Here is a 23,229-nt window from a genome sequence, read left to right as displayed (position 1 = left end):
TGTACTCCATGTGTGCCTGCTACTCAATATCGGAGTGAGCATTGGATCTTTTGAAACTGGTGTTATGTATGGTTGTGAACCATCATGTGGGTGCTGGGAATCAAGCCCTGGTCCTCTGCAAGAGCAACAAATGCTCTTAACCAGCCCCTAGATTTTATAGACGTCAAATCATATATATGCATATATATGTATATAGAATTGACATTAAGCCTATTCCCTTTTTGAAGAGAGAGAGAATGTTTATGCACATGTCACAGCAAGGTGTGGAGGTCAGAGGACCGCACAGTTCTCTCCTTCCACCATGTGGGTTCTAGGGACTGAAATGCATACAACAGGGCATCATAGAAAGCCATCTGAGCCATCTCTCCAGTCCTAGGCTCACTTCTCACATCTTTTCCATAGGTTTTCTATGGCTATATGAGCACGCATATCCCTCCACTCCCTTTTTGATTTCATGAAATAGTCAGTGTATCTTGAAGACCATAAATATCAACTCATGAGAAAGGCTGTCTTTAATGCTTGTCTCACACCATGCAGTGAGCACAGCACACTAACATGCAGATGGGCACGTGGAATGCGGTTGGTGCTACTGTTGACACTCAGGTGCACACGCTTGAGCAAATAGAAGTCTTTACGTACATACATTCCTAGAAGCTAGATCAAAGGGTGTGTGCAAACATTTGGGGAGACCCTACTGCTAACATGCTCTGGAGAGATGAGTAAATCCTTAGCAGTCAACCTTGCCAGCACAGGGTACCCTTTACCTTTCTATGTTTGCTGGCCAGGAGGGTGCACTCACTCCTGCCTTCCTCCACTGTTGAATGGAAGCCTCAACAGGCTGTCCCTGAAGAAATGGCTCTGCTGGGGACCAGTTCGTGTTTGTCTAAGGAATAAACAAGAATCACCTATGGGAAGGGAACCCTGTTTACACTCCTGCCAGCATCAACATTATAAGTTCCTGGGTTGGAGAGTGGTAAGAGCACTTGTTGCTCTTGCAGAAGACCAAATTTGGTTCCCAGCACTCACATCAGGCAGATGACAGCTGTCTCTAGGTTCAGCTTCAGGGGATCTGACATCCTCTTCTGGCCCCCATGGGAACAATACTTGTGTATATACCAACACACACACACACACACACACACAGAGATAATTGAAAATAAATATTTTTAAAAAGGAATCCTCAGCCCCAAGGCCCTTAGAAAAATCAATGAGACTAATGAACCATGGTCACAAAACAGGAAGAAACCTTAGAAATCAAGTCTAATCTTTTGCTGTGGGGAGCTTTGGTGAGCCCTTTTAAAATACTCTGGCTAAGAGAAAGTCAATGACTGGCAGATCCAATATCGATGCTGCTGAGAGTAAGAAAGTGAGAGCTGGGCTCAGGGCACAGTTCAGTCGATAAAGTGCTTGCTGGACAAGGATGCGGATGTGAGTCTCATCCCTGGAAACCACATTTTAAAAAAAGGCCAAGTGTGGTGGCTACCTGTAATGTGAGAGCTGGGGGTTGAGGGGGACAATGATAGAAGGGTCCCTGGGTTTCACTGGGCAGCTACTCTAGCTAGCAAAGCATTGAGCATCAGACCATGGGGAGACAAGTCTCCAAAAACAAGGAAGATGGCCTGAAAAATGACACCCAAGTTTGTCCCTGTGGCATAAACACGCATACACACACATGCACGCACGCATGCAAGCGTGCACACACACACTCACAATTTAGAAATCAGCAGGGCTGGGTGTGGTAAGACAGGGTAGAAAGAATGACGTCAGTTTAGATTACATAGAAAACCCTGCCTTAAAAAACAAAAACAAAAAGCAACCAACCAAATAAACAAAAACAAGACATCCCATTTTATTTAATTATTAGGATGGAACAAGTTAACAAAGCAGTTTGAGGTGGTTGTGTGTGTGTGTGTGTGTGTGTGTGTGTGTGTGTGTGCGCACATGCATACCACAGAGTTCATGTAGAAGTCAGAGAACAATTTGCTGGAGTTGTTTTTTTCCTTCCCATGTGGGTCCCAGGGGCTGGACTCAGGTAATTAGGTTTACATAGGAAGTTCAGTCCAGCCAGGGCTACACAGTGAAACAATGACTCAATTAAAAAACAACAACAAAAACAACAACAACAACAATAAAAAAAAAAACAAAACTGATGGGCGGTGGTGGTGCATACCTTTGATCCCAGCATTCTAGAGACAGAGTTTGAGGCCATTGTGGTCTACAGAGATTTCCAGGACAGCCAGGGCTACGCAGAGAAATCTTATCTCAACAAAGAAAACAAAATGAATGAATGAATAAACAAATAATGAATGAAAAACAAACAAAAAGCTTAGTTCAGATTCGAAGAACATTTGTTGACGGAACCTGCCCCAGAAACTGCATCTCTTTCCTGCTGGCATTTCTAAGAGGGCATTATGTATTTTACTTCAGAGGTTCCTGGCTTTCGGAGAGTGGCTCACAGGACCAAAAGGAGGGCCTGTCACTCTTCATTTTCTTGTGAAAGACTTGGTAATTGGTCCAAAGGGTGGGAACACAGGAGAGGAAAAAAACACCCTTTTCTTCTTCCTCCTAAGCTCCGGGCTGGAGCCATGGAACAAAGTCAGACTGCCAGGAGAAAAACAGGCAGACATTTACCTCCATATACCTCACTGGACACATAGAGGAAGCCCAGGAAAGGCTTCAAATCCAGTCCCTCTAACACTGCAACCAAGAATACATCTGCCTGGGGCTGGAGAGATGGCTCAGCGGTTAAGAGCATTGCCTGCTTTTCCAAAGGTCCTGAGTTCAATTCCCAGCAACCACATGGTGGCTCACAACCATCTGTAATGAGGTCTGGTGCCCTCTCTGGCCTGAAGGCAGACATGTAGGCAAATATTGTATGCATAATAAATGAATAAATAAATAAATAGTTTTTTTAAAAAAAAGAATACATCTGCCTAAGAGCAGGATGAAGCAGGTTTAGGGTTCACGGCAGCAGATCGGGCAGGTCAATTATATTCTCAGCATTTTGAAGGATGCTCCTTTGCCCTCTCCTTGGTGAAGGAGGCTGAAGTCTCCAGTCAGAGCTGGGGGGGGCAGAGAAAGCTTTTCCATGACTTTTGACCCACTTGGAGTTAGAGGTGTATTTTGGGGTGACATGTTCTGATTTCTCTGAGGTATCTTAGGAAAGCAGTAGGCCAGTCTGGCATTCCTTACTGGGTCCTTGGTTCTGTGAAGTCCTGTCTTTAAGTTCTCTGTAACTAAAGACTGTTAGTGCGATGATTCTTATCATTTGTTACATATTCTGTGGCTCTTCTTAGACAGGGTTTCATTCTGTATCACAGCCTAGACTCAAATTAAGAGTGATCTTCCTGCCTTAGCCTCCTAAGCGCTGGGATTATGTCAGGGAGCCACATTACTGGCTGCCAATGTTTCTTGGCCACGGACATCAGACATACAGATGAATCTGTTATGTACAAGTTTAGCTGACTTCTCCCTCCCCTGAAAGTCATTTTCTATTTATTAAGCAGACCATCTTGGCATTCCTGATGACCTACACATGTCTGTCTTCTAGATTCACCTCTGAGCCACTGCACACTGCCTGCCTGTTTTCTAGATTCATCTCTGAGCCACTGCACACTGCCTGTCTGTCTTCTAGATTCACCTCTGAGCCACTCACTGCACGCTGCCTGCCTGTCTTCTAGACTCATCTCTGAGCCACTGCACACTCCCGTCTGCCTTCTAGATTCATCTCTGAGCCACTGCATGACTTTTGCTGGCTAGACATGAACAAGCATCTGTTCACCTAGATAGTGCACCGACCCCAGACCAAAGAAATGAGTCTGTCAGTGGCTGTGGGGAGACACAGTCCAATAGCCACCAGCAGCCCCAGGTTCCCTTCTGTTTGGGGCTTTCAACGTAAGTATCCTAGACTTGGCTATGGAAAAGAAATTCAGAATGAGCCAAACAGAAGTCAAGTTAGTGAGTTTATTAAGTATTGAGACAGTCACATAAGAGAAGCTTAGTACACAATCTCAAGACAGCTGTGTGGGCTTCTCCAGAAAATCATGCTTAGGAGTTTCCACAATGGCCACACGTATGAACCTTCAGTCTTTTAAGTTACATTCCTCAAAAGATGTAGTTTACAAGGTTTCAAGATTAAGAAAAGGTTAAAATTTAGTAAACGGTTGAGATGACCTGGAACTGCAGCTCCTCTCACCTTCACTTTCCAAGTGAAGGAATTGCAGGCGTGAGCCATCATGACCACCACCATACCCAGGCTTCTACAGTGCTGGGGAGGGAACCCAAGGCTTCACAGGAAGTTTGAGGTTAGCCTATGCTATGAGAGATCCTACCTCAAAAAACAAATAGACAAACATCGTAAATGTTAAGTAAAATATATGAGTTGGTAACTTTTTAAACATTTATTTTTATGTATATGAGTGTTTTGCATGCATATGTGTGTGTGTGTGTGTGTATATGTGTACCATGTGCCCTCAAAGGTCAGAAGGCAGCGTCAAATTCAATTCCCTGGAACTGGAGTACAGATGGTTTGTGAGCTGTCATATAAGTGCTGGGACCACCAGCACTAGGTCTTCTGCAAAAGCAGCCAGTGCTATTAACACTAAGCCATCTCTCCAGCCAGCTCCAAGGTTAATTATATTTTAATCTCGTGTGTGTGTGTGTGTGTGTGTGTGTGTGTGTGCACGCGCGTGCGCATGTGCACATACACATGCACACAAGTGTGCTCAAGCTTTTGTTATTTAGCTAGGCTGGATATTTAAGGTCACAGTCATAAACAACCCAGCCATGAGTGTGCACAGTTTATTTCCTGTTTTTAACATCCTGTCTACGTTGTCTGGAGGAAAGCACACTATCTCTGTAGGCAGTGTTGGCTTTATCAATCCCGCTGACGTTTCTTGACTCTCAGTCAACAGGAAAGGTCAGCTAGATCCCAGGGCGAGGGGTTTCTTTCCTTTCCTTTCCCATGTCCCTTGATGTCCCTGTCTTTCTATTCTGTCTCAGTTCTACTCAAGTTTGCTTCTGTGAACAGAAGAGTTCATTGGGGTTACTGACAAGTGCGTGCGTGGTGGGTTACATGGGTTACTTACAGGGGTACGGATGACTGAGGCGGCACCAACACTGAAAAGTTCACCCTAGCATGGGAAAACACGGTGGAAGGCTGCCTCTCTGGAGCTCCTGGCACAGCCTGCAAGGCTCCTGAAAGTCTCCTCTGGCCAGCAACAGTGGACTGCCTATATGATCTGGGGGGCTTCCTAGGTCTTGTGAGTTTCCTTAATCTTCCTTTCCCTCTAAGAGCAAATGTTCTCCACTGAGGAAATAGCTACACAGGGCAGGCCAAACAGGAGTTGACTGAAAGATGGGTATAGTCTTAACTATACAGATGTACAAGGTAAAACCATAAAGGAGGCTGGAGAAACCCGCTAGTCTGTTAAGAGCACTAGTTGCCCTTCCAGAAGATCCGGGTTTGATTTCCTAGCACCCATAAGGCAATTCAAAACTGTTAACGCCAGTTCCAGGGTATCTAATGCCCTCTTCTGGCCTCCTCAAGCACTGAATGCATGTGGTGCACGGATAGAAACAGAGGCAAAATACCCATAGACATAAATATAAATTTTAAAAAGATGTAACCATAGAAACTTAAACGAAACTATGCATTCTTTTCGAGATGGCATTACTATGTATTCCAAAATGGTCTCAAACTCAGGACTCCTGCCCCAGTCTTACTAGTGCTGGGATGTAGACGTGCACCTAGCCTTAAACGCTGTATTTTTGGGGAAGTTAACTTAATGCACCCTTACTTCCAAAAGTCTGGATCGAATAACAATTTCTGGACGCGGGTACGGAAAACGCCGCGAAAATGTCGTAAAATCCCTGCGCTTTCATTATAGCCTTTTTCAATCTTACAGCACATCCCGCCAGTTTAGCTACCAAACATTTCTCTGCCCTGAACAAACTGTCTAACAAATGGTGCCAAGTCTGTCAGGGGACCCAAGACGACAAAACACACGTTTCTACCTCTGCAAATCTCAGGGCCGTCATCAGGAAGGGGTTGCAAAGATGCTCCAGCAACCAGAGCGTGGAGAAGTGCAGGCCCGAACCCAGGCACACTGTCCCCAGTCCAGGGCACTTCCATGGGCTCCCAAAGGTCCTCTGGGTCAGCCAGCGGCTTACACTCCTGTGTGTCCGTCCTCCATCTCTGTAGTTCTCCATCCTCCACCTGGCACAAGCCAGTCTTGAGAGAGGATCTGAGTCTCCACTTGCTAGATCTATGGTGCCACGGGAAGCGTTTTTACGTGAAGTCGCACGAATTGCGATGCAGCGTGGCCCTCGCGGCGGCCCGTAGGCGCCGGCTTTTCTCTTCCGGGCCACCTTTCTCGGGGATCTTGGTTCAACCGTCTTGCCATAAGTGCTGTCTCTTCTCCAAGAACCGCTAGGTTTTTGGAAGCTCGGTAGCGGAAGAAACCGCCAGTGTCCTCACGAACCTTCTGCCGGAAGCTCCGGGCGTCGCGGCCGGAAGTACGCAGAGCTGCGCCTTGACCTCGCCGTGTCCAGTTCCGGGGTCGTTCCGCTCCGCTGTCCAGGCCGTGGCGTTGGGCTCCCGCTTCAGCTGGGCTGCTGCCTCCGGTACACCGGCCCGGCCGGACCGAGCCGAGCGGAACCGAGAGGATCCGGGTCCACCCGGCCCGGCCATGAGCGCGGTCGCATGATGTATCGCCGCCCGCGCCGCTGCTGCCGCCGGCCGCGAGGAGCCGCAGCACTGGGCGACCCCGCCCGGGCCTCGGGTGAGTGCAGTGCGTACGGCGGTCGGGACCGCGACCCCAGGCTGTTCCCTGCGGCTTCCTCGCCGCAATCCCCTTGGGGGTCTCCTGCCTTCTCTGCCGACCCCGCAGAATCGGACCCCGTTTGCACCCGCAGCCTTTCGCCTGACCTTGGGCGCGACACCCCGCTCCGGAGCCCAGTGTTCTCTGTGGCTAATATCAGGGTTGTCATAAAGTGCTGTCATCCGTCAGTGAGCTGTGAAGTTTTTGTAGGCATGCTTCGTCGCACGTCTGTCTTCTCCAATCTTATCCCTCCCCCCTTTAACGAGGCTCTTATTCTTTGTCGGTCCCCCCCTACCCTGCCCCCAGCCCCTGTGCATGATGTAAAGGGGGTAGTTACCCGGAAAGGACAAGCAGGCTAGCTTTCAGGGTAACAAGGTTCAACTCTTCTGCGCTGTCATCATTTCTAGAACTAAGTCCCCTCTAGCTATTAAATAGGCGCATTTTATTAGCTCGTGAACAACCAGTTTATTGTGGCAATTAAACTGGAGTAATGAAAGTCGCAGCTGAGTCCTCTATAGCGGCTTTCACAGTTGTGCTTACTGCAGTCCAAACCCAAGCTACAGTCTCTTTTGCAGTCCCCGTAGTGACTGTATTTGTGCTTATTTTACTGTCTCGGGCAGTGGGTCATCTACATTTCTTCCTACATCTTTCCCAACTGCCCGTCAGGACAATGATATTTCCAATGTTGTTTACAACTCTCACCTAAAGTTATGTTTTTAAAGATACCTTGTTAAACTTGCACTTGCTGTAGAATTGGTTGGCACAAAAGGCTCTTGGGGTATTTTACAAAATGGGCTGACTAATAGGAAGTGTGAACGAAATTTCATTTTTTTTGAAGGTTGCACAAGATAGACAGGCTGGAGGTGTGGAACTTGGATTGTGTACTTTGTAGAGTTACTGGAAGCACACACTGGCTTCTGAATTGAGAGCAGGGAGAGAGGATAACAGTGAATGAAGAGGTACTTTCCCTCGGAATTTGTTCGTAACCGTTGACTCAAGTGTCAAGTTAGAACTTGTCAGCTGGACATAGTTGGCACTCACCTTTAGTCCCAGTACTAGAGAGGCAGAGGCAGGCGAATCTCTGTGAGTCTGAGGCCAGTCTGGTGTATGAGCGAGTTCTAGGACAGCCACGGCTACACAGAGAAACCCTCTCTCGAGAAACAAAAATAAAAACTCAAATTAGAACTCTGTAGCCCTGCTAATTGACCTGCCTTAAAGCCAAGCCCTTTCCAAAAATGGAAAAGTAGGCATGTTTAGCCCCCAGCATCCAAGACTTAGAGGCAGAGATGAGAGGATCAAAAGTTTGGGCCTACCTCAACCAAAACAAAGCACGACGGAAGAATATTAGTGTTATGGGGACGGCCCTTGACCCAAAAGTCTATGTGAAGCTTTAAGAGTGATTTTGACTAGTCAAAAGTATGGGCGGGATTTATATTCTTAATGAAGTTATTGCTTGCTCGCTTGAACTTCAGTGATGTAAAACAACACGATAACAATAATAACCCGAGGGAATGAGACTAGAAGTTGGTCCCTACTAAAGTAAAGTCTGTGATGTAGTGGACATGGTTTTGCTGCCCGCCCCAGTACGCCTAACTTCAGTCCCCACTGAGTAACCACATGGGATGATTTTCTTTTGCTTGGGCCCAGGAGTTTGAGCTAGCCTGAGCAGCACAGCAGGTCTTGGTCTGGCTTCTTGGTTCCCTGTGCTCTGTTTTTGCTGCTATCTGCAAAGACTTGTCTTGCTGCTCTGAGCTCTGCTTACTGCTGAACTCCATTCCTGTAAACATGCCATAGAATTCTGCTGCTTCTTGAATGAAATTCAGACTGTGTACTATGTCTTATTGGCACAGCACCTGGTCATTTAAAAATACTGTGTTCAATCATGGTTTGAACATAGTGGGTGAATGAAAATCAGTGAATGAACACTTGTGCTAGGCAGAGAGAATGAATGCGAATTTTAATTGGAGGAAGGAGCAGAAGCCCAGAGGAGTGTCTTGTGGAGAAGTGGAAGGACTGAGCCTTGACAAGTCTGGAGGAGAGTTCCGTAAAGCAGCCCTGAACCAGATGGATTTGGGGAATGGAACTGAGATTTTGAATAATAATTGAGATCTTGCTCTGGGCTCCTTGTCATCTCTGGGGAAAGAATTCAGATGAGTCATATTATAGTGCCATTATGGAGGGAGATGCAGTGTGACAATGACCAGAGAGCTGGTCATGCTGCCCCACGTGTTTAGGCAGGCTTCATGCTATGCTCCTGAAGTCTCTGGGACAGACAGCTTTCCTGAGCAGTGCCTTCCTGAGCAGGTGATTGACAGGCCAGTGGATTAATCCTTAAGGGACAGGCAAGGTTCATCTTCGATCTTTACCAGGAAACCTCTGCTAGGTAGAAATCCTAGGATCTTAATGGCAGTTCAGAAAGTCATGTCTCCACCCAGGGCCAGCGATAGCAACTCAGATTCCATTCTACCAGATCCGAGTTCTGCAGCTTCAGCTCCTGGTTTTCCAAGTTGCTGATTATGAAGGGTGGGTCTGTCCTCAGTGGCCTTTGAACCTGCCAGTTCCTAACTAGTCAACTAATGCAGAGATGCCCAGAGGCTTGAGTTCCATAGGATGAGGATTACCTTCACATGCATCATGGAGGGGTAGTGACAGACTTGGTAGAGCCATAAGTAGTCGTGTCCTCTGGCATATAGGAGAGCAGATTCATTATGCATGCAGGTTGGAAGCCTCTGAGGAAATCTTGGCTGTTTGAAGAAGCCAGGCTTGATGCTTAGAGCACAGCAGGGAGGGGCCACCAGCTAGAGAAAAGTCAGTCTCCCTGAAGACAAACTTTCAAAGTGTCATTGAGATGTTTTGAATTTTCACATTTCTGCTGTTCCTTAGAGTGCTCTTTCTCAACCCTGGGGTCTGGAGGGAGTGTATGCCAGCAGAAGAACATAGTGGAGGCAGAGTAGCCCTGTCCCCATAGTCACAGGGTGTATTTGAATGCCCCGTCTCTAAGACTTGGCTCCTCATTTAGCAGCAGCACTCTGTGTTTAGTGAGGTGCATCGACACTGTCTGCCTCGAGCACCCTCCCTGCCCCACTTTTTCTCCCAGCCTCAAGCATCTTCCCTGTCCCCATCCCCCACCTATCCAACAACATGCAGTGTGCACCCTACTTTTCTCTTTCACTCACCCAGTGTTGGGCAGTGCAGAGATTATGCTCAAGAACCACCCTGGTGAGAATGTGGGAAACAAGCAGCAAGGGAGAAGCTAGCCAGAGTCTCATCACTCCCCACCAGCCTGCAGTTTCCACGTTCCAGAGGCTTGTGAACCCTACCTGTCCTCACTGCACTGCCATCCTCCCTGTGACTGCCCGGTAGTCCCCTCAGGCCCTACTCTTCCTGGCTTCTGCCCGTCTTTGCTTGGATGAAAGGAGGCGATAGCTTCCTGGGTGACAGTCCTCCTCTGCCATCCTCGTCCTGCCTTGATGCCAAGTGCTTTTCGTTTGCTACCTCCTAAGACACCTGTCCTCTTACCTGAGTTCTGGTGCCTGAGCAAGGCACTCAGAGGACTGCCTAGTGGGTCCCAGCCCTGTCCCCCATCACAGCTCCCTCTCATGTGCTGTGCCCTTCCCACCTTGGTTCTCTGTATGTTTTCCATATCTGCTTGTCCATGGGGTTGCCGTGTGGCCAGTCATCTTTCTTGCTTCTCACCCTGGTTCCCAGCCAGAAGGAACTGTCACTGTCTGCTCTCTGTTTGGAAGCTTTCAACACATTGTTTGGGAGGCTCAGCCCCACCTTGCAAGTGTGGAAACCCTGTGGATGAAGCTCTGGTCTTGAGTTGGTTTTTGTTGTTGTTGTTTTTAAGTGCCTGGCTCTTGGGTGCCCAGCCCCAGGTGATGAGGTGTCTCTGTCTGCTGAAGAAGTCTGCTTTCTGTGTCTGTATGTAGGGCACTGGTGGTATGTGACTATGGCAGCCAGGAACTTTCCCAGCCATCAACTCAGTGTGAGCTCAGGGTCCCAGGCAGGCACTCAGGGCATAACCGTGTTAGATGCCGCATCCCTGATTCTTAGAGAAATCGATCACGGACAGATCCTAATTCTTGAGTTCTTTCTGCTTATGTCCACATGACCACAGAGCCTGCAGCCACAGATCAGAGTAAATGGAAGGTAGCCGTGGCTCACAAATGCACTGATCAGGATGTGGTGTCTACTGAAGCTTTTTCCTCCAGCTCTGCCCCAGTCCCTGGGCTGGCATTTTACCCCTGCTTCTGTTCTCATGGAAGCCTCACAGATGCACAGGGAAACACGTATTTAAAGTGTATCCTTCATCTGTTTAAAACAACTTAGTGAATTGTTAAAGCATGATCTCACAATGTAGCCCAGGCTGACCTCAGACTTGAGGCAGTCCTGAGTGCTGGGGTTACAGCCGTGTGCCACCACAGTGGGCTACTTAGTGAATTTTGCTTTGGTAAATCCATGTACCCATGTCCCTTGCTTCAGCTAGAAGGTAACCAGCCTCTTGACTGGAACCTGCTCCAGTTTCCTCAGAAGCCGGCTGGTTTGTCTGCTCTTCAGTCCCACAGAAGAGTCCCTCTGTCCGTGCTCTTTCACTTCGCTGGGAATTCGTAAGACTTGTCAGTGTTGTGCGTTCATTGTTTTCTCTCTGTATGAATATGCCTCTCCGCCTGTCTCCTGCGACTCCATCTGCATGTGGCCCTCACTCAGGTCTAGCACTTCTTCTTGGCTGCTCTTCAGGGCCTGGTGCTATAATTGCTCCCTCTTAGTCACACTCTCGCCCATCCTGTGACTTCTCTGCTGAGAGAACAGGTACTGCTGGACATAAAGGTGAGCCAGCTGTGGCCTGCCTATCCCCGGAGTGTGTCTGTCTGTCTGCCTTTCTCTCCCTGCCTCCCTCCCTCCCTCCCTCCTTTCTTTCTTTCTGTGCCTTTGAGACAGAGTCTCTCCTGAGTCTCACAGTGTAGACCCAGCTGGCTTCAGGCTCATAAAGATTTGCCTGCCTCTGCCTCCCAAAATGCTAGGATCAAAAACATGTGCCACCATACCTGGCTCCTGGAGCTTTCTTGAAATATTTAGGCGTCTGGCTTTGAATCTAACATGAGGAGGGTAAAAGAGACTAAAATAAGTTATTGTTGGCTGTAGTATGTGCCCTAGTCTTAACTGCTGGGTCCTGTTGTCTTGAAGGCTTGAACCCATGAGTTGGAGGCCAGCCTGGACAACTTATAATACCTTATCTCAAAAACATAAATAATAAAATCAATAATTTTGTTTCCATGGTTAATTTGCTGATGATTAGAAGTCAGAAGCCCAGTGATTTCATGATTTTGGACAGTCTCAAGTGCAGAACCTCAGTGCTGCTGTAGGCTGTGTGTGACATCCATGGTTCACAGACTGTGCTGTGCCTGCTCTTTCATAAAGCAAGTAACCTGTCATTGAGTTTATTGTCTTGCAGGCCACATCACACAGGACAGCATGCGCCTTACAGTACTGAAAAAAAGGCACAAGTGCTCCCATGATGCTTAGAAGCAATTTGTAAGGTGAGTCTGTGGCTGATATGTGTGTGACAGGTCTCACTCTAGCTAAGACTGACTTCAGACTCACCATCCTCTTGTCACAGCCTCCTGAGTGCTGGGATTATGGGCACAAGCCACCAGTCCAGTTCGTTGTGACTCTTGACTTAAAGCACAGTGTCCCTCCCTAGCTGATGCAGCTATGGATTGATTGTAGGACAGGTAAGGATGTGCCTGTGGTCAAGCCCAGAGGCAGCTGCAGGCTGAGACCTTCCTTTCAACCTGTCTGCTTGCCTTTGCCCCGAACCACAAGACAAGAAGAGGAGCCACCAGTGTGGCTGTTCCCAAGGCTAATGGAGATCTGTGATGTTAATTGTAGAATCCAGGAGTCAGTGTTTTACTCACAGCAGGGACAAAGAGCTTTACTCTGTGTGGGGAATCAGCTCAGGAGCAGATAAACCCCATTAGCTTGTGGAAATGGAAGATGGTTGGCTCAGGAGCACATAAACTCCATTAGCTTGGTGGAGATGGAAGATGGTGCTTTTCCTGTCACCTCACTGTCACCAGTGTTGTCAGGGTTCTTCCAAGAACCCGAGTGTGGCACCAGCAGACTGTAGTGTTTGTTGTTGGGGCATGGCTCTTGGTGGGTCATGTGGCCCTGCATCCCATTTCTTGGTGCTAGTCATGTTCTGTGTCTGGAGTGGTTTTCTCATGCCTTTCCTCCTGTCCCATGGCACTGCTGCAGTGGACATGTGACTTGGGTGGGGCACACTCACAGACTGCTGCAGTGGACACGGCGACTTGGGTGGGGCACACTCACAGACTGCTGCAGTGGACACAGTGACTTGGGTGGGGCACACTCACAGACTGCTGCAGTGGACACGGTGACTTGGGTGGGGCACACTCACAGACTGCTGCAGTGGACATGGTGACTTGGGTGGGGCACACTCACAGACTGCTGCAGTCCTGCTGTGTTCGGTGACCACCTTCTTTCAGATTTGTTCAGGCATGGCAGCACATTCTTGTCATCCCAGCATTTGGTGGGTAGAGGCTGGAGGGTCAAAAGTTCTAGGACAGCCTGGGCTGCATGAGACCTTGTATCAAAGAAAAGGAAAGAAAAAAGGAAATGAAGTGTTTCCTGGATCTTGGGCTATTTTCCTTCTTTGGTGCCCATGGATTTTGCAGGTGTGCAACTTATGTTATATACCACCAGCCTGATGTACACATCTAAGAATATTCTGCCACAGCCCTCTGGGGGTGTCATTCTTAAATGGATATCCCTGCCACCTGTACCCTAGGAAGAGCAGGGCACTCTCATTGGACCTAAGCCAGGAAGCACAGCAGCGCTGGTACCACTCAGTAGTGGCTGTGCCCCTGTGTCACTTGCAGCACCCTGCCGTCGAGGGAGAGCTCATACTGTAAACATGGAATTCTGACCCAAGAACCTCTTGTCTCTCTGTGTTAGCCATGCTGTACCTCACAGAGCATGCCTTGCAGAGGAAACCAGAAAACAAAGGGGTCCTGGCCTGTAGAATCCTTCAGCTGGAGGCCTTGAGTTCCTGGCCCAGTTACAATTTGTTTACAGAATTGGAAATTAGCTGGGTGTGGTGGTACACTGCCTCCAATTCCAGCACTTGGAGGCAGAGGCAGGCTTATCTCTGTAGAGATAAGGCAAGTCAAGTCTCTGTAGCCTGTTCCAAACCAGCCAGGGATATACAGTGAAATCATGTCTTAATAAGAAAAGTGACGGGAGTGGAGTGGAGAGACAGTGGCACTCACAGGAGAGTGTTGGATCTGCAAGGGGCCTTTCCTGTCACATCTTCCTTCAAGCAGACAGCTCTTACTGTGCGCAGGTGTCCTCTGTCTCAGCATGCTGATGTCAGGCAGGTAGCAGGTGAGGTAGGTGGGTGGAAGCTGTCTGGTGGTCATACTGAGAGCTCAGATGAGGCCAAGCCACCCAGCTTGTTGTTGGCCTCTCAGAACCAGGCTCAGCCGGTGGTGCCTGAGGCTCTGAGACCCTAGGTGCAGGGTCCAGGATGGAGGAGCTGTGCAGGGAGGGTGTTTGTAGGTCAGAGAAGCAAGGTCCTGTGTGGCTTATAGGAGCCTGCCCAGGAAAGCTGCATGTGCGCCTGAGGAGGGCAGCTCTGGTCCGTGTAGACATCTGACATCACCATGAAGCTCTTTTGCTCTCATTCTTCTCTGGCTTTGGAAACAATGGGGTCTCTTCTTGCCCTGGTCTGTGCTACGTGTCAAAGTTCTGTACTCTGCAAACGGGGACATCCATTGGCAAGTGTGTTCCACTTATAATTAAGAAAAAAAATGTATGTTCAGACTTGAAAAGTCATGCTACTGGTTGGTGGAGCCTCAAGAGTACCACCCCCCTTTTGCCCACCTCAGTGCTGCTCTGGAGGGGGCAGGTTCACCTTGGTGCCTACCAGCGGTTCCCTTCCATGTACCAACGCCAGGACACAGTCGGACTCTCCTTCCCCTCACTGTACTTGTCACGAGTGTTTCCACCCTTAGCAAACATGATAAGAGGAGGACTAGCTGGGCAGGGCAGGCACCGCAGGCAGGCAGTTCCTGCTGAGAGTCCAGTTCTTTAGCTGCTCTGACCTATCTGCTCTTGGCAGTCGGAGGCCACGGGAAGTACGGGGAAAGTATGGAAAGAAAAAATGGAGTCATAAACAGAGGGGACCTTAGGAAGGTTAAAATCATATGCTAGAAGCAGCATGTGATTGAGGAACCTAGAGGCAAGAACAGGAGCTGTCCACAAAAGCCGTCACACACCTTCCGCTGTAACCTGGGGAGGAGGACGCTGAAGTGGTGGAGGGAAGTGCAAGCTCAGCCTGGTGAGTCTCCAGGAAGGGGAGGGCAGAACATCCTTTGCCCATGCTTCTTTCCCTATGCCTTGGTGACATCTGTACAGAGGAGGTGAAAGCCTTGTCTAGAGCACAGGCAGGTCAGGTCATTGGGGACAGTGGTGTCCAACAGGGTCCTCTATGCTGTGCTGGATGCTGTAATTCTGTATAGCTGGTGCCTTTCGTTATCTCTGTATGTGGTGGTGACAGTTTGTGTGCACAGGCAAACCCCACACTGAGACCCCTCAGGTCTCACACAGCAGGCCATGAGGTGACCCTCAGCTAGTTTGGTACTTGGGTTCTTTTCTGCTCAGCATATTTGAGCTGACTTTGCACGTGTTGCTCATCATGTTTAAGCATGTAAGTGTATGCATGTTTTTGCCCAGGAGCCTCACCAGCTCTCCCCCCCCTCTACAGGGTGTGTCAGGGAATCATGCAGCCATCAGGACACAGGCTCCGGGACATCGAGCATCATCCTCTCCTGACCGACAATGACAATTATGATTCTGCATCCTCCTCGTCCTCCGAGGCTGACATGGCAGACAGGGTTTGGTTCATCCGTGATGGCTGTGGCATGGTCTGTGCTGTTATGACATGGCTTCTCGTCGTCTATGCAGACTTCGTGGTGACTTTCGTCATGCTGCTGCCTTCCAAAGACTTCTGGTACTCTGTGGTGAATGGCGTCATCTTCAACTGCTTGGCAGTGCTCGCACTGTCGTCCCACCTAAGGACCATGCTCACTGACCCGGTGAGTACACAGCGTCCAAGGATTCTGTCTTGATGTTGTCAAGGAGCATCTCACAGCATTGATACAGATATGCTGCAAACATGAAGAGTGTGTTGGGCTCATCTCTGGAGCAGATTCCTATTGCTTCCGAGTGGAGGCAGTCCTGTTCTTCAGCTCCTCAGTTCCTGATGCCATGAAGGCTCAGTTCGGAGCTTCCAGGGCAGGACAGCTGCCTCTCAGAAGTTTGACACACCCTTTTTGTGGTCACTCCAGAGCCAGGGAAGATGGCTGGGACTTCCTTCTGGCAAGGGCAATCGGAAGGCCATGTGGGAGCAGTCCCCACAGGCAGCCACCGCACTGCAGGTGTATGAGCCATGTGTGTTCCTTCCGATAGAGTTCTCAGCTTCTTTCCAGCACTTACTAACTGTGACCCTGGCACAGGGACTCTTGCAAGTAGAGTGACTTGTGCTTGTGTCTGCCAGTTTCCACCCAGGAACGTGACAAGAGAGGAGTGCTGGCTGTGCAGCTCCTTGTAAACCAGTGGTCTCAGCGTGGGGGTCGGGACCCCTTTGAGTCACATATCAGATATCCTGAGTGTTACAATTCATAACAATAGCAAAATTACAGTAATGAAATGAGGTATTAAGGTTAGGGGTCACCGCAACATGAGGGTGTTAGCATTAGGAAGATTGAGACCCACTATTGTAAGCTTACATTGCCGTCTAAGGTGGAGGCAAGGCTGCCTCCCTGCCATGTTGAGATCCACAGCATACCCTTTGCTTTCTCTCCTGTCTGAATCACAGTGGCCTTGGCTAGCCTATCCATGGAAACAGAGCTGTGTCGTAGACCTTACCTGAGGGCACAGTCTGCCATGGCCTGCTGTGCTTGTAGGCCTCTGGTCACACTAGCTCACTTCCTTAGAAACAGTACACTTGGGGCTTCAGAAGCCTTTGTTTTCCTGAAACAGGGTCCTACTATACAGCCCAGGCTGGGTTCAAACTCACCCATCCTCCTGCATCTAACTCCTCAGTGCTGGAATTATGGGCATGTTTTACTGACTTTTTTGTAGGGGAGGGAGCCAGAATGGTTAAGAGAAGGTAGCCCTGTGAGGCCCTAGCTGGCCTGGAACTCACTGTCAATTAGACTGGCCTCAGACTAGTGGCAGTCCTCCTGCTCCTGCCTCTCAAGGGCTAGGATTTATGGGTGTGAGCCTTGTTTCATTGTTCTGACTTCTTTTCACCCGACCTGAATTCAATCTGTGTGCACAGGGCGCTGTCCCCAAGGGCAATGCCACGAAGGAGTACATGGAGAGCTTGCAGCTGAAGCCTGGCGAGGTGATCTACAAGTGCCCCAAGTGCTGCTGCATCAAGCCGGAGCGTGCCCACCACTGCAGGTATATAGGCTGTGCTCTCAGCAGAGCCCAGCCCGGGTCCAGCACCCAGGCAGCACCTGGAGTCCTGTGGAGTTTGCACATGGCGCAGACTTCAGGTCCCTTCCCTGCTGCAGGAGACGAGCGCACAGCAGCCAGAGGATGACATGATGTCCTCGTGTTTCCTGGCCTGGTTGTCATGGATGGCACATAAATTTTGTAGCTGGAGAAACAGGTCTCTGTATGGTTGCTGCCCTTCATGCGTGGCAGATTAGATACAGGCTCCTGTAGTCATACTGTTTGACAACAGTCCAGCCCACAAACGTGCATTTGAGCATCAGCTTTTCTTGGGCTTCTTCTACTGGCTTTCCTGCAGTCTGTCATTTGTCCTGCTGTGCCAGGACTTGGTTTTAGACAGGCTGCAGTTCCTTGGGGGTGCTGATATCTGGTGTGGAGGGTGAACTTGGGATACTTCTCTATTCCTGGAAATCTGTTGGACTTCCCTGCCTGTCCTTGGACTGAGTCCCTGTGTGTGCACAAAGGTGGAGTGTAATCTCCCATTCGAGTGTCTTCTTCTAATGGCTTGGGATTTCCCAGGGGGAACAAATAAAGATGAGCAGGGCCGTCAGTGGTCTGCAGTGAGGAAAAGCAACACAAGAGGGCTTTGTCCCTGTTGGCTGTGGAGAAAGTATGGGAAGGTGTATATCTTCCCAGATAGATCAGGAAGCAAACAAATGTGCCGTGGCCGAGAGAATAATGGCTTTGGGCTGGGGGGTCTGGCTGTGAGCGTGAGTTCCTTTTGGGGTGGTCACCTCACAGTTCTGCACGTGCATTTAAAATGGGTGAACTTCCATGGTAGGGAAGTTCCTCCTCCAGTCCATTGGAGATGATCTGGGAATGTTTGGGAAGCTGTTAGATTGGCATGTGCACTGGGGGACATGCAAAGAAACTGCATCTGACAGAGTGGTATAGTTACAGAGACCATGGAGCCAACTATTGCTGTCACAATGCTCACTGGATGCAGTCAGTGATATAGGCTGTTTCAGAAGCTCAACTGGTGGCAAAGTCAGGCATGTGGAACTGTGTTGGAAAAAGCACAACAACCCACGCTTGTAATCCTAGCACTTGGGAGGCTAAAGCAGGGGAATAGTCATGTGTGTGAGGCCAGCCAGTTTGAGACTTGTCACAGGTGTCCCCAGTTTCTCCCTCCTTGGAGTCCGTCTGATGTCACTGGTTTCCCCAGCATACAAGGCACTGAGCAGTACACTCTCCTTTGCAGCATTTGCAAAAGGTGTATTCGGAAGATGGACCACCACTGCCCGTGGGTGAACAACTGCGTGGGAGAAAAGAACCAGAGATTCTTCGTGCTCTTCACTGTGAGTGCAGACGTTTTATGGAGATGGTGCTGGACTGGAAATTGAACCTGCTAGAGTTGGGGGGGAGGGTTTAGCCTGGCTCCCCACCTCCCCAGAGCTGATGACTGTGTTGGCCCATGCAGAGCACAGTCCAGGGGTGACTGTGTGTTACATTTACATCATCTGCTGGCTGTGGGTTTGTCGCTCTCAGTCACCATTGTCATACACAGGGCCTTCACACATAGAACTCATTTTCCCCTGCTTATTTTGCCATGCAGCTGTTGGACTTGATCCACTGTGGTCTTGGATCAGCTTCCAGCAACTACAATTCACTCTTCCCAGCCACCTTTCCCCCAGTAGGGGTGGGGTGTGTGTGTGTGTGTGTGTGTGTGTGTGTGTGTGTGTGTGTGTGAGAGAGAGAGAGAGAGGAGAGAGAGAGAGAGAGAGCGCTAGCCTCTGCTTATAGGATGACCAATTGTTAAAACAGCTAACCTGTCTCCCTCCTTCTAGATGTATATAGCTTTGTCTTCAGTCCACGCTCTGATTCTCTGTGGGCTTCAGTTCATCTCCTGTGTCCGAGGGCAGTGGACAGGTAACTGAGGCTCTGGGGGTCATTCCTGAAAGTTCTGCAGTGGTGGGGGCGAGGGGTTCTCAAGGGAAAGTCAGGCTCTTGGATGGGAGGGAAAGCCTTAGTCATAATTACCTGACTTTTGTTTGTTGTAGTTAGTTCTGTTTGTTTGATTTGGTTTCTTTGAAATAGGGTCTAACTTTGTGTCCCATGTTGGCCTTGAACTGAGAGATGAGTTTTACCTCAGCTTTGTGGGTGTTGGGTTAACAGGTTTAAGCCATTGTACCCAGTAAAACAGGCTGACTTTCTTAAGATTAGAATGTGTTAGTTTCACCCCTGCCATCCTACTTATTTGCTGGCCCCTCATTGTTGGATTCCTCCTCATGGCATAACAAGTTTCTGATAAATCATCTTAGCTACTTGTGGACTTTTGAGACTAGATGAGGGCAGGATTGCCACTGTTCCGTCAGCCCTGTGTTTGCTTTCCGGCTAGCTTAGTTGGTCACTGTTCACGGCTGGCTTGGGGTGGCCTGGTGGGGTTTCCAGACAGCTGTAGTTCAGACTGGCAGCTGAAGAAGGGCACGAGGGGCTACACTCCTGTGACAGTGTGCCTCGAGTGTAGAAACTCCCAGGTAGGCACACAATGTAAACACAAGAGCGTCCTTTCGGGCCAGACTCTACCTCAAGGGAACCAATAAGTTCAAGGCCAGCCAGGCAACTTAGTGAGACCTTATCTCATAAACTCAGAGCTAGAATGCTTATGTGGTGTTTGTAAAGCTCTGAGTACAATCTCCAATGCAGTAAGAGCTTCAGGGAGAAGGACTGAGATTGCTGGCTGGAGAGGGTGGGCAGGCTGTGTGCCGGGCAGGCTGTGTGCTAGCTTCTTGGGGCGCTCAAGTGGGTCTTGTACAGCAGTAGCACATTCCTTCCAGGAAACCTGCTGCAGGTGCCAGGGTGCGTGAGTGTAGGGCTCCCTGTGGTGTAGAGTGCTTGTGGTGTACTGACCACCTCACTCTTATCCCCAGAGTGCAGCGACTTCTCACCTCCCATAACTGTAATCCTGTTGGTCTTCCTGTGCCTTGAGGGCCTCCTGTTCTTCACGTTCACCGCAGTCATGTTTGGCACCCAGATCCACTCGATATGCAATGATGAAACTGTGAGTCTTGTTCTGTGTCTGTGGGGGGTGGGGTCTGATTTGGGGTTTCAGGCAGCCTTGGACCACACAGCACCCCCAGCCTGTGTCTGATGCTCCCCTCATTAGTGCAGTGTTGTTTCTGGGCCCTGGCTTGATTTAGTCAGTAAAGCCAAGGAGGCTCTGGGTCTCAGGAACTTAACTGCCCTCCTGCCCTTGCAGGCCTGGAGTAGGTGCTGCCTAAATATGGGATTGAGTAGTAATTCTAGCAAAGTATTGAACTCATGCAGAGGGCCACTGCTCCTGGCAAGAGCTGTCACCAGGCTGACTTTGAGACTGGTCCATGCAGATGGCTGCAGCCTGGCTGAGCGTAAGACTGGGAGGAGTACTGGACAGTGCCCAGCTCCACACAGGCTTTGGAGGTCTGGCGACAGACTTGTGTGTAGCCATATATAGCTGTGTGCAGCAGCGGGCTGTCTGTGCATCTCTCCTCACTGCTACTGTGGCTTCTCCTTCTGCTTCCAGGAGATTGAGAGACTGAAGAGCGAGAAGCCTACGTGGGAGCGAAGGCTGCGGTGGGAAGGGATGAAGTCTGTCTTCGGGGGCCCCCCCTCCCTCCTCTGGATGAATCCCTTTGTTGGCTTCCGATTCAGGCGACTGCAAATGAGGGCTAGGAAAGGGGGCCCCGAGTTCTCTGTATGAGCCTTCAGGGCAGGAATGTCTGCAGACAGTTGATGCTCACCAGCCTGCAAGCACAGCAGCCTTGTGGGCAGATGGAGCTGGTCAGCTGACGGGGCCATGAGCAGCTTCATGGACTTAGGGTCACAGGCACTTGTCAGTTTTTGTGTGTACTGCCAGGAGAAGCATGCAGCCCCAGGAGGCCATTCTGTCATCATCCTGACACTTGGGATGTCATGTGGGCCGTGAGCATCCATCCCATAGGCAGAGCTGCTTCCTGATCATGAAGAAAGCCAGCAGGCACAGCAGCTGCTGGGAGTCCTGCTGGCTCACACCCAGCACACTCCTTACAGAAGGGTTTCCACAGAGACTTTGTGACTTGGAGGGCTCTGACACCTAGCACTGAACAGTGAAGATGGCTTCCAGAACACTCCCTGCTGTCCAGGAATAGGCATCCTTTGACCCTTCCAGCAAGTCTGTATGTGCTCATCTGTGTGTGTCTGTGTGTGTGCGTGCGTGTGCGCATGTGTCAGAATCAGCAGTGTTGTTCAGGCACGTGTGTGGTAGACAAGCTGTCTTTCAGACTCCAGTGTTTCAGGGAAGTGGGACGCACTGCTGGCCCTTGCTAGCCTTCTATGAATGTATCATACAGTGTCCAGATCCAAAGAACAGGCATGCCTGCGCTTGGGCCCGTCCTCCTGCTTTTATTTCATTGAAAGTTTAGTGTTTGAGGGTGTGGAGCTGAGGTTTTGTTGTTCCAGCCAAACTAACAGCATGCAACAGTCCCTCAACAAGGAAGGTGGTGGGTGACCTGTGCTGAGGCCCAGCACTGCAGGGGAGGGGCCGTGGGGATCTCAGCATGAGAGAAGCAAATCGCCTTGGCCCACTTGGGGCAGGTGCTGCAGGGGGAGACAGCCTGGTGCCCAAGCGTCAGAGCAGTGACTGATGACTTTCTTTCTCTACCCATGGCACTGCAGTCAGAGTGGACCCTTGGTGCGGGCTTAGAATTACGTCAGTACACACACAGCTCCCCTCAGGGGACTTGCCTTAAACTTCTAGGTTGTTCCTTTGCTGCTGAGTGAGAGCGGTCTGACAGAGGCTGGAGACTGCCTGTGAGTCCGCTCCCATGCAGAGACACCAGTGTTTCCCTGTGGGGACCAGCTGCCTTTCTGTCCCTGTGACACCGTGACTGGTTTTGGTGTCAGTCGCTTTTGCCCTGCCCTCATCTGGGCTCCTATGCTACTGAGGTGAACCCCGGGGGCCTGCGCGCCTCACCCCAATGCAGTGAGCAAACTGTGGGGCCCGAGTCACTGCAGAGGGACAGCGTGGCCTCGGATCGTCTCTGCACTCATTTGCACATGTGTCTGGTCATGCAGGCTCTGGCGGTATCACCCTCCAGTGTGGAGTCTGTGGTGGTGAACCCAAGCTGAGTATACTTGACTTTTCAATTCCTCAGTGTGATTTTATATGAAATAAAGTAACCCGTCCACAGTTCTCACCCTCCTGCAGCCCTCTTCTTCCTGGGTGGCCGGCCTTGCTCTTCTCCAGAACCTATTGCTGTGTGCCTGGGACGGGATGTGGGCATCTTGGCACCGCTGCCAGAGCCAGAGTCACCTGTGCAGCTGTTGCCTGGCTAGGGTTTTACTCTGAGACCCTTGACTTTCTCATAAAAACTAAATTTGAGCACAGAAGCTGGTCCCTGTAACCTCAGCCCTTTGGAGGCTAGGGAAGGGGAATTGATTGCTGTGCCTTTGAGGCCAATCTGCTGACAGAGTCTAATTGATCCAAACATGTGGACACACACTATTAAAAACCTTTCCAAGCTGGGCAATGGTGGCGCACGCCTTTAATCCCAGCACTTGGGGGGCAGAGACAGGCAGATCTCTGAATTCAAGGACAGCCTGGTCTACAGAGCTAATTCTAGGACAGCCAGGGTTACAAAGAGAAACTCTGTCTTGAAAAAACACACACAAAAAAGTGTGGGGGTGGAGAGATGGTTCAGCGGTTAAGACTGCTTTTCCAAAGGTCTTGAGTTCAATTCCGAGCAACCACGAAGTGGCCCACAAACACCTGTAATGAGATTTGGTGCTGTCTTTTGGCCTACAGAGATACATGCAGGCAGAACACTGTATAAATGAATCTTTTAAAAAGCAAAATAAAAAAAACTCCGTAGGCCTGGTGTGGGATTAAAGGTGCAGAGCGAGTTCC

General features: G+C 49.8%; 1 protein-coding gene across 2 annotated transcripts; it reads left to right on the top strand.

Moving 5' to 3' along the window:
* The first annotated feature begins 6,643 nt into the window (after window positions 1-6,643).
* On the top strand, window positions 6,644-22,515 carry Zdhhc7 (zDHHC palmitoyltransferase 7). 2 transcript variants are annotated; one of them, XM_048437400.3, is made up of 8 exons: window positions 6,644-6,782; window positions 12,277-12,361; window positions 15,610-15,940; window positions 17,188-17,312; window positions 18,568-18,664; window positions 19,154-19,235; window positions 20,237-20,367; window positions 20,869-22,515. In XM_048437400.3, the coding sequence occupies exons 3-8, from the start codon at window positions 15,626-15,628 to the stop codon at window positions 21,043-21,045; spliced, it is 927 nt and encodes a 308-aa protein (XP_048293357.2). In that variant the 5' UTR covers window positions 6,644-6,782; window positions 12,277-12,361; window positions 15,610-15,625; the 3' UTR covers window positions 21,046-22,515. The 2 variants fall into 2 exon arrangements, with proteins under 2 accessions (XP_048293357.2, XP_048293358.2); XM_048437401.3 differs by lacking the exon at window positions 12,277-12,361 and having other exon boundaries at window positions 6,645-6,782.
* Window positions 22,516-23,229: the final 714 nt, after the last annotated feature.

This window comes from Myodes glareolus, chromosome 22 (genome assembly GCF_982192425.1).
Source record: "Myodes glareolus chromosome 22, mMyoGla1.1, whole genome shotgun sequence".
In the NCBI taxonomy this organism is placed as follows: Eukaryota; Metazoa; Chordata; class Mammalia; order Rodentia; family Cricetidae; genus Myodes; species Myodes glareolus.
This window is presented reverse-complemented; position numbering and strand designations above follow the sequence as displayed.

What these genes read in the sequence shown, in the direction of transcription:
- Zdhhc7 (XM_048437400.3), top strand. Translation starts at nt 15,626, where the DNA reads ATGCAGCCATCAGGACACAGGCTCCGGGACATCGAGCATCATCCTCTC. An exon ending in GAGCGTGCCCACCACTGCAG is followed by an intron (nt 17,313 to 18,567) that starts GTATATAGGCTG and finishes TCTCCTTTGCAG; the next exon opens with CATTTGCAAAAGGTGTATTC. An exon ending in CGATATGCAATGATGAAACT is followed by an intron (nt 20,368 to 20,868) that starts GTGAGTCTTGTT and finishes TTCTGCTTCCAG; the next exon opens with GAGATTGAGAGACTGAAGAG.